This window comes from Pleurodeles waltl, chromosome 2_2, assembly GCF_031143425.1.
Source record: "Pleurodeles waltl isolate 20211129_DDA chromosome 2_2, aPleWal1.hap1.20221129, whole genome shotgun sequence".
Classification (NCBI taxonomy): domain Eukaryota; kingdom Metazoa; phylum Chordata; class Amphibia; order Caudata; family Salamandridae; genus Pleurodeles; species Pleurodeles waltl.
In genome coordinates this window covers 1,188,740,947-1,188,755,643 of record NC_090439.1, presented here as the reverse complement: position 1 = coordinate 1,188,755,643, position 14,697 = coordinate 1,188,740,947, and the positions used below count along the sequence as shown (strand labels likewise).

The 14,697-nt window shown below is 46.3% G+C and overlaps 2 protein-coding genes across 2 annotated transcripts in view; one reads left to right on the top strand and one right to left on the bottom strand.

The window, feature by feature from the left end:
* The window catches only part of LOC138283065 (lymphocyte antigen 6E-like), a 297,207-nt gene that overhangs the window by 35,951 nt on the left and 246,559 nt on the right, over positions 1-14,697 (top strand). The window lies entirely within an intron of this gene.
* Positions 1-14,697, bottom strand: part of LOC138283064 (lymphocyte antigen 6E-like) — a 41,365-nt gene that overhangs the window by 2,426 nt on the left and 24,242 nt on the right. The window contains exon 3 of the mRNA XM_069221211.1: positions 2,899-3,090. Within this exon, the coding sequence (XP_069077312.1) occupies positions 2,900-3,090 (191 nt within the window). The 3' untranslated portion in view covers position 2,899. The remainder of the gene's footprint in view (positions 1-2,898; positions 3,091-14,697) is intronic.

Genomic DNA, 14,697 nt, shown 5'->3' with positions numbered 1-14,697 from the left:
AATCCGATGTCAGGCAAATGGTCCAATAGGGTGCTCTGTGACACAGTGTCAAAGGCTGCAGAGATGTCTAGAGCAATGAAGGCAGCATTACACCCATTGTCCAGAACCATTCTTATTGTCACAGCCATTTGGGAGCAATCCTGCCCTGGTGTTAAAATGAGGTTTAGAGCCTGATTGCTGACTGTTCAATTTGTTACTTCTACAGTGAATGAGGATAGCTGTTGGGTAACTATCGGTGATCTTGGCAGTGAAAGGATTGAGACAGATGGGCCTGTAATTTGATACTGTGATGGGATCCACTCTAGGCTGAAGAGGAAGAGTGAGCTTCTTCCAGGAACCACGGACCATCCCTGATGTGAGGGGTGAACCGCACAGTGCAGTAATGCAATAGGCCAAAGGCTAAGCTATCAATGTAGCTGTTTTGCCATAAAAGGGTCCAGTGGTGATCCAGAGGACATAGAATTGAGATTAGTAGGTATATCTTTCTAAGAGATAGGTTTAAAGTAGGCTAGCTGGTGGGGATAAATGTCTGCTCTGCAGGATACGTGGAAGCAAGATTAGGCTCTATAGAGCCAGATGAGAAAGTGCTCAATAGTTTGGTGATTTTGGAGTGAAAAAGTGTGATAACTGACTACAGGCATGGCACCCACCAGCTAAAACAAAGAAATAAGGCTTTATTTATATCATGGCAAACAGGATATTCTGTAACAAAAGTTGCCGGGTGGATGTCCCGTCAGCTGTATTATTTGTGCATTATAGCCTTTGGTATCTGTAATATGGCGTTGCAGGATACTTTGTCAAAAACGTGGATGGTGGACGCCCAGTCTGGCGACTTACAAGTGGATTATAGCCTCGGGTACCTGTAATATGATGGACGGATGGCATATTATGTAACATACATGGAGGAGCAGATGTCCTGTCCCGAGTATTACAAGTGCATTATAGCCTCTGGTACCTGTAATATGGTGGACGTTATACTCTGTCACAAACACGGTAGTAAGGATGTCCCGTCCTTTGTATTATGTGTGCATTATCGCCTCTATGACCTGTAATACGGCAAATAGCATATCCACCATGTTCATAATGGAATATCTCATATGCCAGACTCTAAATGAGGCCGATTGTTTTGGGTAATCTGAAGAGACTGCTGCAGAACAATTTCAAGCAAACTGAATGAGTTGTGGATTTGCTCCATCAGAGAGAAAGGAACATCACAGGCTTTTTTTCTATGGAATGCCTCTTTCTCACCTGTCAGAACACTAATTGACAGTGATGGCTTGTGAATGATAACAGACTATATTGAGTATGAGGTACTACTTTGTGTGAGAGTGTTCAGTACTCCAAAACTACAAGGGCAGAGGGCCTTAATTAGACTTTGACAGATCTGTTGCTCCCTCACAAATGTGGTGGATACACAGTCCTTTGTACTACACATCCATTACAGCCTAAGGTGCTTCTGTAACACAGGATGGGATACATAACAGGCTTGTGACACGGAGTCCAAAGAGGATCCTTAGGCCTGTATTAATACTTTTTTAGCGCCGCATTTGCGCCTCATTTTGACGCAAAAGTGGCGCAAACTTATAAAATACAATTGCGTTTTGTAAGTTTGCGCCGCTTTTGGGTCCAAAAATGATGCAAATGTGGCGCTAAAAAAATATAAATATGGGCGTTAGACTCTGTAGAGATGAGCTTTAGATTTTCAGTACTCAATAGCAATGGGGCAGATGGGGTCAGTGGGGTCATGGTCGTGGCCGCTGTGGATAGATCTTTATCTGGCTTTCCATTCCGCATGCCAATGGCCAGATTTACTGCAAAAGTCATTCAACGCAATGCAGCAAGGCAACCTGCTGTACTGCATTACTTGAACGGGAAAGAGCAGTGATGCACTAGATCGTCTACGAATTGGCACATTCCTGCTCTCTCTATGCACTGGTGCAGCCTAGCACCAAAGCAGGCACCCTTGTGCCATGGGGAAAAGGTGCCTGCATGAGAGGCAGAATTCTTTTATACAGAAATGGGCACCTTCCGGCACTAACACAACCATCAGAGGCATTTTCCTCATTCCATGTGTCTGAAGAATCAGGAGGAAGTAACGAGGAATAGAAATATTCCTCACCTGGAATAGTAAATCCTGGAATGCACCAACAACCATGGATGTATGCTTGGGAACACCCATGCCGTACCCATGGAACACCCTACCAGTGCAGAATAACAGCAGGCAGCATTGTGCACTGCCGTGCATTGCTCTAGATTACCTATGCCACTCAGAGCCTTCGAAGGTGGCTATGTGTGGCATAGTAAATCTGATTCAGAGCCTTCGAAGGTGGCTGTGCGTGGCATAATAAATCTGATTCAAGAGATTGCGTTGCCCTCCACACCTTGTGTGACACAACTGCAATTCAAGCCCTTCAAAGATCTGGCCCTAAGTGTCTTTTTCTCAGAGAGGCAAAGTTTTTCTTTAGGACTGGAATGGGAACCCTCTCATCACATAGCTATGTTGGGTGACTGATGGTCTCACTTAGGCATTGAGAGTAAGGCTGAGAATGGGACCCTCTATGATTGTGGAATGCCTCTGAAGGCGTACCAAAGCTTAGCTCCCCCCTTCATTCTTCAATCAGTGCTTGCCCCACTCTCTCCTCTATAGAGAGCTTGAATGTAAGTGCAGCTGTCATTTAAAAAAAAAAGACTAGTTTTTATATATCTGTGTGCAGTTTCTGCAAGAGCAAAGCATTTATCAGCAAGAACCAAGGTCTTGGGTGTTTAGTTGAGCACAGGGCCAATCAAGAGCAAAGGTAGTGTTCTGACACTCTCTGAATCTCACTGAGGGTCTAAACCTCACTCAATAAGAACCAGAAACCCAAGTGAAGGAGGCATGTCTTACCGACCCCTTCTTACCTCATAGCCGGACTCTGAGCAGTAGGTAGCCAACACTTGCTGCTAGCGAGATCGCTGTGCTGCTGAGCCACATACTGCTTGCTCCGTTGCACAGGTCAGTACTGCAGCAGTAACTAGAACTGTAGATCCCTCCGGTAGGTCCAGAGACTGACCTACACAGCGCCTCGCAGCTCTTGCTCACAGTTGTGGTCTCTGTACAGAAACAAAGAAAGGTGATTCAGAAAGGACTTACGAGCTGAAGAGTCCTGGAACAATTCACTACTTTCTGAACCCCACCCCTCGCCCCTCCCATAAACATCAGACCCCAGATTTACTAAGATTTTCATGGCGGTTGTATCACTTGAGTGGCATAGTCCTTACACGTAACTTTTTTTTAGCATTTGCTAAGCCATTTTGTGTGGCTTTGTATGGTGTAGTCAATATGTAATGACACACAGTGTTGGGACGGTGTTTCATGGGTAGTGCACGGACGGTCCCATGCATCCATCCATGTATTTCGAAAAAAAAAAAGGTTTTCTAAAAACTTTATTTTGTTTTGTGCTGCATTCCGTAGCACTCATAAAAAGAGGAGTAAGCCTCAAAGGATTGGAGCCCTTTTTGCACAAAAACAATCCTGCCCATAATGCAGGCACCCTTGCTCTTCAGTGCACCAGCACTGATGGAGAGAAAAGTGGCTAATATCTTAGTAAATATGGCATATTTCAGTTCTCTCACTTTCAAGCAAGTTGCCATGCACATACCCATGCTCACTCTGGTGGCCATTCACATAGACAAGCATACATGCATGTAGAACCAAACATTTGCACACCCATGCCATTATGCACACGCGCACTGTACACTAGCCTACTTTCACATTGTTTCCCTGCCTATTATATTTTCCCACTTATTTCAAAGGCGAAAAACAAAAGTGAAAGACAACATGGCCATCTAACTGATGTGAAAATACTCTAGTCTACTGTCAGCCACCCCTTAATAGATGCAGCCACCTCAAGGACATGCTGCATATAATCTAACATTGGTGGGGAGATTTGGGCTATTAGACTGCACTTACTAATCATCTGTTCAAGTACACACTAACACAGAGTGAGACTGTACAACACAAATGAGTGGCACTGATTGGTGCATTCATAGCAGGAATAGCTATGGATTAAAGTGTTGCTTTGTCCAAGCTTGTGGAACCTAGATACTAGTTGTACAGTGAACAAAGGACCCATGTCTCAGCACACCCAACACACTGGGATGTGTCCACAAGTAATGCGGCTGAGATTAGTTCAAGCTTTCCTTCTATCATTTTAAGAGTGATAATCAAATACGACTGGAGCCAAGCTGGACCTGACTGAAGAGGCGCAATCTGAGTGACATCCCTCTTGGAATGCTTGTGTTCCGCTTCAGAAAATCTTGGGGCCAGATTTATGGAAAAAGGCACTGCACTCCCTACCACCACCATGTGTGCGTAGTATTTAATATACGGCACACCATGGCGCAGGGTAGGGGGCAATAGCGTCATTCTTCATCTTTTGATGTACTCGGCAGGAGAAGTGCCAAAATATTGGGCCCCATTCTAAAGAATGGAAGGCCCCATTTAACACCTGGTCTTATAAATTTCCTTACGCCATTTCTCCGGCTCTCCTAATGGCCGCTTTGCATACATTATGCCTGCCGCAAAGGGTCACAGAGTGGCGCAATGCATGCATTGTAAATATGGTGCGGGGATTTTGGCCTCGTTGGGCACATTAACGTCAAAATAAATGACGTTAACGTGGCGCAAAGTGGCACTAGTGGCCTATAAATATGCCCCTTGGTGCACCCATTTAGGCTGCACTGTTTCTGCTTCAGTAGGACCAAATCTGACTTGCATATGTCTGGGTCTAATCTGAGGTGGAGAATGGATGGGATGCAGCCCTGTGTATTTAGCAGTGGCTCAGATTAACTCAAGCATTCCATCTGTCATGATTTGTATTCCCCAGCCTTTTTTTGAAAAGGAGGAAGAAGATTTTCAAGAATTATTGGAACGTGTCCTCGTTTTAGATTCTTGAGCACTAACCATAATTTTTATGACACCCCTAATTTGGTTTATGTACTGCAGTCTCGCGCTTCAGATGAGCCTCACATTAGTCATAAAAACAGAATGACTTTGCTGTCTTGGAACACTGTGGTGAAGCTCCTTATGGGGGTACATGTTTTACTGAGGGAGTCAGGGAGTTTTCTCACATGGCTGAGGAAGGTATTTGTGGATTTATTTCAAATGTGTCAGCATTTTGGCTTCTGGAGAACCTTCAACAACTTGAGAGAAAACAGTTTTCTCTTAAACATGGTTCATCCAATTCCAGCAGATGATCAGCATTTTTCAAAGATTGAAATCAACTTACATTCCCTATCCCTTGACAAAATAATTGAAGCTATGTCCAACATGAAGGCAGGCAAAATACCAGGGCTCAACAGGTTCCCCATAGAACTCTGAAGGAAATTCCAGGACTTGCTCATCACCGCCATTTGGAGCTCCACTCTAAGGTGACCGACACCCAACAATTCACCTCTGCCCTCGATGTAGCCACTATAAAAGTCCTCCCGCCCGACCTTACCATCCGATCTCACTGATCAATGCAGAGGTTAAGATCTATGCCAAGGTATTGGCCAACCAGCTTCAGCGAGTACTCCATAGTCTATCCTGACCGGAAATACTGGGCACTGCATACACACGTACCGGCATCCCTAGCCCATGCCCACACCTTACAAGACCCAAGTGCTCTTCTTTTAACAGACTACAAGAAGGCCGTCAACTCTGTCAGTTGGATCTTCTTGTTCGGGGTCCTGAAATAGATGGGATTTGGGGCCCAAATTTGCTAACTACATTTGTCTGCTGTATAACTGCCAATTATATCAAGTTCAGGTTAGTGGGATAATGTCAAAGTCCTTCCCGATCTGGAGGGCACTAGACAGGGGTACCCCTTATCCCTACTCCTGTTTGTGCTTGCCATCGGGCATCTAGCAATGTGTGGATCCAGCAATGGCAATGCACTGGGCAGGTGACGGACAGAATTAAACCCCACCTCGTAGACCCACGTGAAACAAACTGGATCAAATCCCTCCTTGTCCCAATTAAAGGGGGCCAAAGCGCAACAGACTGCCAATCATCTACTCCCATCCAGAGATTAGGGACCTGATTTAGATTTCGGCGGACGGGTTACTCTGTCACAGTAATGGCGGATATTCCCTCTGCTGAAATATAAACCCAATAGGATATAATGGGATTTTTATTCCGTCGGATGGGATATCCGTCACCGTTGTGATGAAGTAACTCGTCTGCCGATTTCTAAGTCAGGCCCTAAGATTCTTTTACTTGGGGGTTCATATTTACATGGATCTGGAGCTGGGCCCTCCATCTCTCCCCCCTTATCACCAGAATGAAACAAGACTTCCAGAGATGACAATGTCTTCCCCTAATCTGAATGGAAGAGTTTCCCTATTCACAATGATACTATTGCCTAAGTTCCTATATATCCTGCAATACCTCATTCCTATTAGCTATTTTCAGAGGATCAATACACTGGTCCAGACTTTCCTGTCAACAGACAGACTGCAGTGCATAGCACTTGACAAGTGTCAGCAGCTGGTCTATGATGTGCGACTGGCAGATATCAAACATTACTTCTTGGCAGCCCACATGATGGTGAATAGTTAATGGCCACCTGGAGGGTCAGATGATCCTGCTTACCAGCTGGAGCTTTCTCACATCAGCCTTAGGGTCAACCTGGGTCTGCTCTATGGTTCTGCAATCCCTAGCCATCTTTCAGCGTTGACGGCAACACCTATCAGGACTTGGTGAACAGCTCTGCGCTTCCCAGGATGGGATAAGAGACTCGCGCGCATGACTCCGTTATCGGAAGGAGAGTGGCTGCATCACACAACCCACCCCAAATGCTTTAGACATTGGGATTACCATGCTGGTGGATGTTTGGGAAGGGGACCACCTACATTTCTTTTAGGGACTGCAACATCAGGCCCACTGTCACATACAGTTTCATAAATTTCTGCAACTTTGCCATGCATTATCTCAGCACCTATGTGTAGGAGGCTGGACTGGCTTGTAGTGAGTACCAAGGGGTACTTGCACCTTGCACCAGGCCCAGTTATCCCTTATTAGTGTATAGGGTGTCTAGAAGCTTAGGCTGATAGATAATGGTAGCTTAGCAGAGCAGCTTAGGCTGAACTAGGAGACGTGTGAAGCTACTACAGTACCACAAGTGTCACTTGCACAATATCATAAGAAAACACAATACACAGATATACTAAAAATAAAGGTACTTTATTTTTATGACAATATGCCAAAGTATCTCAGTGAGTACCCTCAGTATGAGGATAGCAATTATACACAAATTATATGTACACAATACCAAAAATATGCAGTATAGTCTTAGAAAACAGTGCAAACAATGTATAGTTTCAATAGGATGCAATAGGGACACATAGGGATAGGGGCAACACAAACCATATACTCCAAAAATGGAATGTGAACCACGAATGGACCCCAAACCTATGTGACCTTGTAGAGGGTCGCTGGGACTATTAGAAAATAGTGAGAGTTAGAAAATTAGCCCTCCCCAAGACCCTGAAAAGTGAGTGCAAAGTGCACTAAAGTTCCCCAAAAGACAAAGAAGTCGTGATAGAGGAATAATGCAGGAAAGACACCAACCAACAATACAATAACTGTGGATTTCCAATCTAGGGTACCTGTGGAACAAGGGGACCAAGTCCAAAAGTCACAAGCAAGTCGGAGATGGGCAGATGCCCAGGAAATGCCAGCTGCGGGTGCAAAGAAGCTTCTACTGGACAGAAGAAGCTGCGATTTCTGCAGGAACGACAAAAGCTAGAGACTTCCCCTTTGGTTGACGGATCTCCCTTGCCGTGGAGAGTCGTGCAGAAGTGTTTTCCCGCCGAAAGAACGCCAACAAGCCTTGCTAGCTGCAAATCGTGCGGTTAGCGTTTTTGGATGCTGCTGAGGCCCAGGAGGGACCAGGAGGTCGCAAATTGGACCAGGAGAGAGAAGGGACGTCGAGCAAGACAAGGAGCCCTCTCTGAAGCAGGTAGCACCCGGAGAAGTGCCAGAAACAGGCACTACAAGGATGCATGAAATGGTGCTCGCCGAAGTTGCACAAAGGAGTTCCAAGTCGCCGGAGACCAACTTAGAAAGTCGTGCAATGAAGGTTAGAGTGCCGTGGACCCAGGCTTGGCTGAGCATGAAGGATTTCCGCCGGAAGTGCACAGGGGCCGGAGTAGCTTCAAAAGTCGCGGTTCCCAGCAATGCAGTCTAGCGAGGTGAGGCAAGGACTTACCTCCACCAAACTTGGACTGAAGAGTCACTGGACTGTGGGAGTCACTTGGAAAGAGTTGCTGGATTCGAGGGACCTCGCTCGTCGTGCTGAGAGGAGACCCAAGGGACCGGTAATGCAGCTTTTTGGTGCCTGCGGTTGCAGGGGGAAGATTCCGTCGACCCACGGGAGATTTCTTCGGAGCTTCTGGTGCAGAGAGGAGGCAGACTACCCCCACAGCATGCACAAGCAGGAAAACAGTCGAGAAGGTGGCAGGATCAGCGTTACAGAGTTGCAGTAGTCGTCTTTGCTACTATGTTGCAGGTTTGCAGGCTTCCAGCGCGGTCAGCGGTCGTTTCCTTATCAGAAGGTGAAGAGGGAGATGCAGAGGAACTCGGATGAGCTCTTGCATTCGTTATCTGAAGTTTCCCCAGAGACAGAGACCCTAAATAGCCAGAAAAGAGGGTTTGGCTACCTAGGAGAGAGGAAGCTCCTTCAGGCTACTAACACCTGAAGGAGCCTATCAGCAGGAGTCTCTGACGTCACCTGGTGGCACTGGCCACTCAGAGCAGTCCAGTGTGCCAGCAGCACCTCTGTTTCCAAGATGGCAGAGGTCTGGTGCACACTGGAGGAGCTCTGGACACCTCCCAGGGGAGGTGCAGGTCAGGGGAGTGGTCACTCCCCTTTCCTTTGTCCAGTTTCGCGCCAGAGCAGGGGCTAAGGGGACCCTGAACCGGTGTAGACTGGCTTATGCAGAATTGGGCACATCTGTGCCCAACAAAGCATTTCCAGAGGCTGGGGGAGGCTACTCCTCCCCTGCCTTCACATCATTTTCCAAAGGGAGAGGGTGTCACACCCTCTCTCAGAGGAAGTTCTTTGTTCTGCCATCCTGGGCCAGGCCTGGCTGGACCCCAGGAGGGCAGATGCCTGTCTGAGGGGTTGGCAGCAGCAGCAGCTGCAGTGAAACCCCAGGAAGGGCAGTTTGGCAGTACCAGGGTCTGTGCTACAGACCACTGGGATCATGGGATTGTGCCAACTATGCCAGGATGGCATAGAGGGGGTAATTCCATGATCATAGACATGTTACATGGCCATATTCGGAGTTACCATTGTGAAGCTACATATAGGTAGTGACCTATATGTAGTGCACACGTGTAATGGTGTCCCCGCACTCACAAAGTTCAGGGAATTGGCTCTGAACAATGTGGGGGCACCTTGGCTAGTGCCAGGGTGCCCTCACACTAAGTAACTTTGCACCTAACCTTTACCAGGTAAAGGTTAGACATATAGGTGACTTATAAGTTACTTAAGTGCAGTGTAAAATGGCTGTGAAATAACGTGGACGTTATTTCACTCAGGCTGCAGAGGCAGGCCTGTGTAAGAATTGTCAGAGCTCCCTATGGGTGGCAAAAGAAATGCTGCAGCCCATAGGGATCTCCTGGAACCCCAATACCCTGGGTACCTCAGTACCATATACTAGGGAATTATAAGGGTGTTCCAGTAAGCCAATGTAAATTGGTAAAAATGGTCACTAGCCTGTTAGTGACAATTTGGAAGTAATGAGAGAGCATAACCACTGAGGTTCTGGATAGCAGAGCCTCAGTGAGACAGTTAGGCACCACACAGGGAACATATACATGCACACCTATGAGCACTGGGGCCCTGTGTGACAGGGTCCCAGTGACACATACATATAGGCCACAAACCTATGAGCACTGGGGTCCTGACCAGCAGGATCCCAGTGACACATAACAACCATACTGAAAACATAGTGTTTTCACTATGAGCACTGGGGCCTGGCTATCAGGATCCCAGTGAGACAGTGAAAACAGTGACAAACACCCTGACATACACTCACAAACAGGCCAAAAGTGGGGGTAACAAGGCTAGAAAGAGGCTACTTTCTCACACAACCCCCCCCCCCCAAACGAAGGACAATAAGGCTAACCTTGGCCAGTTGAGACTTTATTGTCTAAGTGGTGATAAGTAGAGAGTAGCTCTGCAATAGACTGGTTACTCCCTTTATCATCCACTATATGGTTACTTCCCTTTGGGGATGTAAACCACCCTGTTTGAAGTTTTTTAGCTAGGCAACAATGTGAAGATGTATTTTCAGAGTTTCTATCAGTAAGTTTTAGTTTAGAGCAGTGGGAATTGTCCACTGAACCTATTTGTAGTGATGGAAATGCCAGACAGGGATGCTGTCTCAGTAAAGCCATAGCTGGGCAAAAACTTTGTCCATATGGCTGGAAGAGAGAACAGGGATGCTGTTTCTCTTGGGTTGGAGCAGGGCAGGGATGCTGTCCTATCAGCTCCACACTAGGGCAGGGATGCTGTCCTAAGTGTTGTGAGGCAGTGCAGGGTTTCTGCACTAAAGTTTCTCTGGGAGGGTTGGAGGGATGCTCCATGTTAACTAAAATGGTGCTCTTTTTCTCACCAATGTTAGTTATCCCACAGAGAGGTACTTCCACCTCACGGAGTACAGTTTTGCCAACTGATGATTCCCTTGGAACAGGTGCCACCCCAGGAGAGGTTTCTCCCACCACAGGAATGGTATCCTGAATGGTAGGGTGGTTAGGGGATACTGTGATACCCTTTTTACCTGTTGATGGAGAGGGATCCTGAGTTTTCAGGCCTTCTCTCCTTTGCTTTTTCATTTCAGTAGAAATGAGAGGGAACAATTCCTCTGGGATGCCCAGCATGGCTGCATGGGCATAAAACTCTACATCAGCCCAACCTGAGGCCTCTAGGTCATTACCTAAGAGACAGTCTACAGGTAAGCTAGGTGATACCACCACCTGCTTAGGGCCAGAAACTCCACCCCAACTAAACTGAATTATAGCTAAGGGAAGAAACTTAGTGGAGTTATGGACATCAATAATCTTATACTGTTGTCCAATGATGTGTTGTTCAGGAGCCACAAGGTTTTCAGTCACCAAAGTGAAACTGGCACCTGTGTCCCTGTAGGCCAAGGCCTCAACACCATTTATTGAAACTGTCTGCCTGTACTTATCCATTGTAAGGGGACAAGCAGCCAGTGTGGCAAGGCCAATGCCACTAGGTGTGACAGAAACTGTCTTGGGACTGATTACATCAGTTTCCACTATGGACCCATAAGTGAACCCAAGTACACCCTTTGCTTGACTGTTGCCAGCAGTCCCACCACTAGTACCACTACTGCTAGGGGCACTAGAGCTTGATGTATTAGTGGTGGTAGGCTCAGGAGGTTTACCTGGACAGGACTTATCCCCTGGCCTATGGCCTCTGTTTTTACACACAAAGCACCAAGGCTTTTTAATGTGTGCAGGTTGGGAAGAAGAGGAAGAATTTGTTTTATCCCCACCCTCTGAAGAGTGTTTAAGATTTGAAGTGGGATCTTTGGTTTTACCCTTATCCCCATGTTTATCTTGAGATTTTTCACCATCTTTCTTCTTATTGCCATCTTTGTCACCCCCTGTATGAACTTTTCTGATCACCCTTGTTCTGACCCATTTGTCTGCCTTCTTTCCCAATTCTTGGGGAGAGGTCAGATCAGAGTCTACCAGGTACTGGTGCAACAAATCAGACACACAATTATTAAGTATATGCTCTCTCAGGATTGTGTTATACAGGCTTTCATAATCAATAACTTTACTGCCATGTAACCACCCCTCCAAGGCCTTCACAGAATGGTCAATAAAATCAACCCAGTCTTGTGAAGACTCCTTTTTGGTCTCTCTGAACTTTATCCTGTACTGTTCAGTGGTTAAGCCATAACCATCCAGGAGTGCATTCTTAAGAACTTGGAAATTATTAGCATCATTTTCTTTCACAGTAAGGAGCCTATCCCTACCTTTTCCACTAAATGATAGCCATAGGATAGCAGCCCACTGCCTTTGAGGGACATCCTGTACAACACAGGCCCTCTCAAGTGCAGCAAACCACTTGTTAATGTCATCCCCCTCCTTATAAGGGGGAACTATCTTGTGCAGATTCCTGGAATCATGCTCTTTTGCAGGATGACTATGGGGAATACTGCTGCTGCCACCATGGGTATCTAAACCCAACTTCTGTCTTTCCTTCTCTAATTCAAAAGACTGTCTATCCAAATCCAGCTGTTGCTTTTTAAGCTTCAGTCTGGTTTGTTCCACCCTCAACTTATTGAGTTCCCTCTCTAACATTCTGTCATCAGGGTTGGTGGGAGGGACATTTCTAGAAACAGAGCTATGATGGGAATGAACAGAAGGAGACCTGTCCCTTACAGAAGCCACCCTAACAGCTTGGTTTACAGAAACATTACTACCAGTATGGTGAGAATAAATGCTTTTGCTATGATGTGAGACAACACTATTTATATGGTGTGGCTCATCATCATTACCATCTATGCTAGATTGTCTAGTAATGGGCAGGCTAGGAAGTTTCTTTCCTGAATCTTTTCCTGGGGGAGTCCCTGAATCAGATTGAGAACTATTAGGTACTTTTTCAACAGATGAGGCACCTATGGCCTTATCCTGTTCTCTAAGCATGTTAAGTAACAGTTCCAAGGAAGGATTCTTCCCTACACTCAAACCTCTCTCTATACAGAGACTCCTTGCTCTTTTCCAGCTAAGGTTGTCATATGCAAGTTTGGACAGATCAACACTTTGGCCTGTGCCAGACATTTTTTAGAGAGAGTTAAAGTGATAGAAAAAGAGAAAAAAGTTTTCAGAACTTTTTGGAAAGATAGAAAAAAAACTTTTTAAACTTTTAAGAACTTTTTGAAAGTTTAGAAGTACTTTTCAGCACTTAGAAAAGAGTGAAAAGAGGAAATGCTAAACTTTTTGGCTATGTGTATATACACTGACCTTGTTTTGTATATTTTTCTCTTATGAAAAGTACAATGACAAGAATGGTAAGTAGTCTCAAGCACTTATCCCACCACTGCACAACCAATGTAGGAGGCTGGACTGGCTTGTAGTGAGTACCAAGGGGTACTTGCACCTTGCACCAGGCCCAGTTATCCCTTATTAGTGTATAGGGTGTCTAGCAGCTTAGGCTGATAGATAATGGTAGCTTAGCAGAGCAGCTTAGGCTGAACTAGGAGACGTGTGAAGGTACTACAGTACCACCTAGTGTCATATGCACAATATCATAAGAAAACACAATACACAGTTATACTAAAAATAAAGGTACTTTATTTTTATGACAATATGCCAAAGTATCTTAGAGTGTACCCTCAGTGAGAGGATAGGAAATATACACAAGATATATATACACAATAGCAAAAATATGCAGTATAGTCTTAGAAAACAGTGCAAACAATGTATAGTTACGATAGGATGCAATGGGGAAACATAGGGATAGGGGCAACACAAACCATATACTCCAAAAGTGGAATGTGAACCACGAATGGACCCCAAACCTATGTGACCTTGTAGAGGGTCGCTGGGACTATTAGAAAATAGTGAGAGTTAGAAAAATAACCCTCCCCAAGACCCTGAAAAGTGAGTGCAAAGCGCACTAAAGTTCCCCTAAGGACAAAGTAGTCGTGTTAGAGGAATAATGCAGGAAAGACACAAACCAGCAATGCAACAACTGTGGATTTCCAATCTAGGGTACCTGTGGAACAAGGGGACCAAGTCCAAAAGTCACAAGCAAGTCGGAGATGGGCAGATGCCCCGGAAATGCCAGCTGCGGGTGCAAAGAAGCTTCTACTGGACAGAAGAAGCTGAGGTTTCTGCAAGAACAAAAAGGGCTAGAGACTTCCCCTTTGGTGGACGGATCTCACTCGCCGTGTAGAGTTGTGCAGAAGTGTTTTCCCGCCGAAAGGACGCCAACAAGCCTTGCTAGGCGCAAATCATGCGTTTGGCGTTTTTGGACGCTGCTGGGGCCCAGGAGAGACCAGGAGGTCGCAAATTGGACCTGAAGAGAGAGGGGACGTCGAGCAAAACAAAGAGCCCTCAGTGAAGCAGGTAGCACCCGGAGAAGTACCAGAAAGAGGCACTACGAGGATGCGTGAAATGGTGCTCGCCGAAGTTGCACAAAGGAGTCCCACGTCGCCGGAGACCAACTTAGAAAGTCGTGCAATGCAGGTTAGAGTGCCGTGGAGCCAGGCTTGGCTGTGCACAAAGGATTTCCGCCGGAAGTGCACAGGGGCCGGAGTAGCTGCAAAGTCGCGGTTCCCAGCAATGCAGCCCAGCGAGGTGAGGCAAGGACTTACGTCCACCAAACTTGGACTGAAGAGTCACTGGACTGTGGGGGTCACTTGGACAGAGTCGCTGGATTCGAGGGACCTCGCTCGTCGTGCTGAGAGGAGACCCAAGGGACCGGTAATGCAGCTTTTTGGTGCCTGCGGTTGCAGGGGGAAGATTCCGTCGACCCACGGGAGATTTCTTCGGAGCTTCTGGTGCAGAGAGGAGGCAGGCTACCCCCACAGCATGCACAAGCAGGAAAACAGTCGAGAAGGCGGCAGGATCAGCGTTACAGAGTTGCAGTAGTCGTCTTTGCTACTATGTTGCAGGTTTGCAGGCTT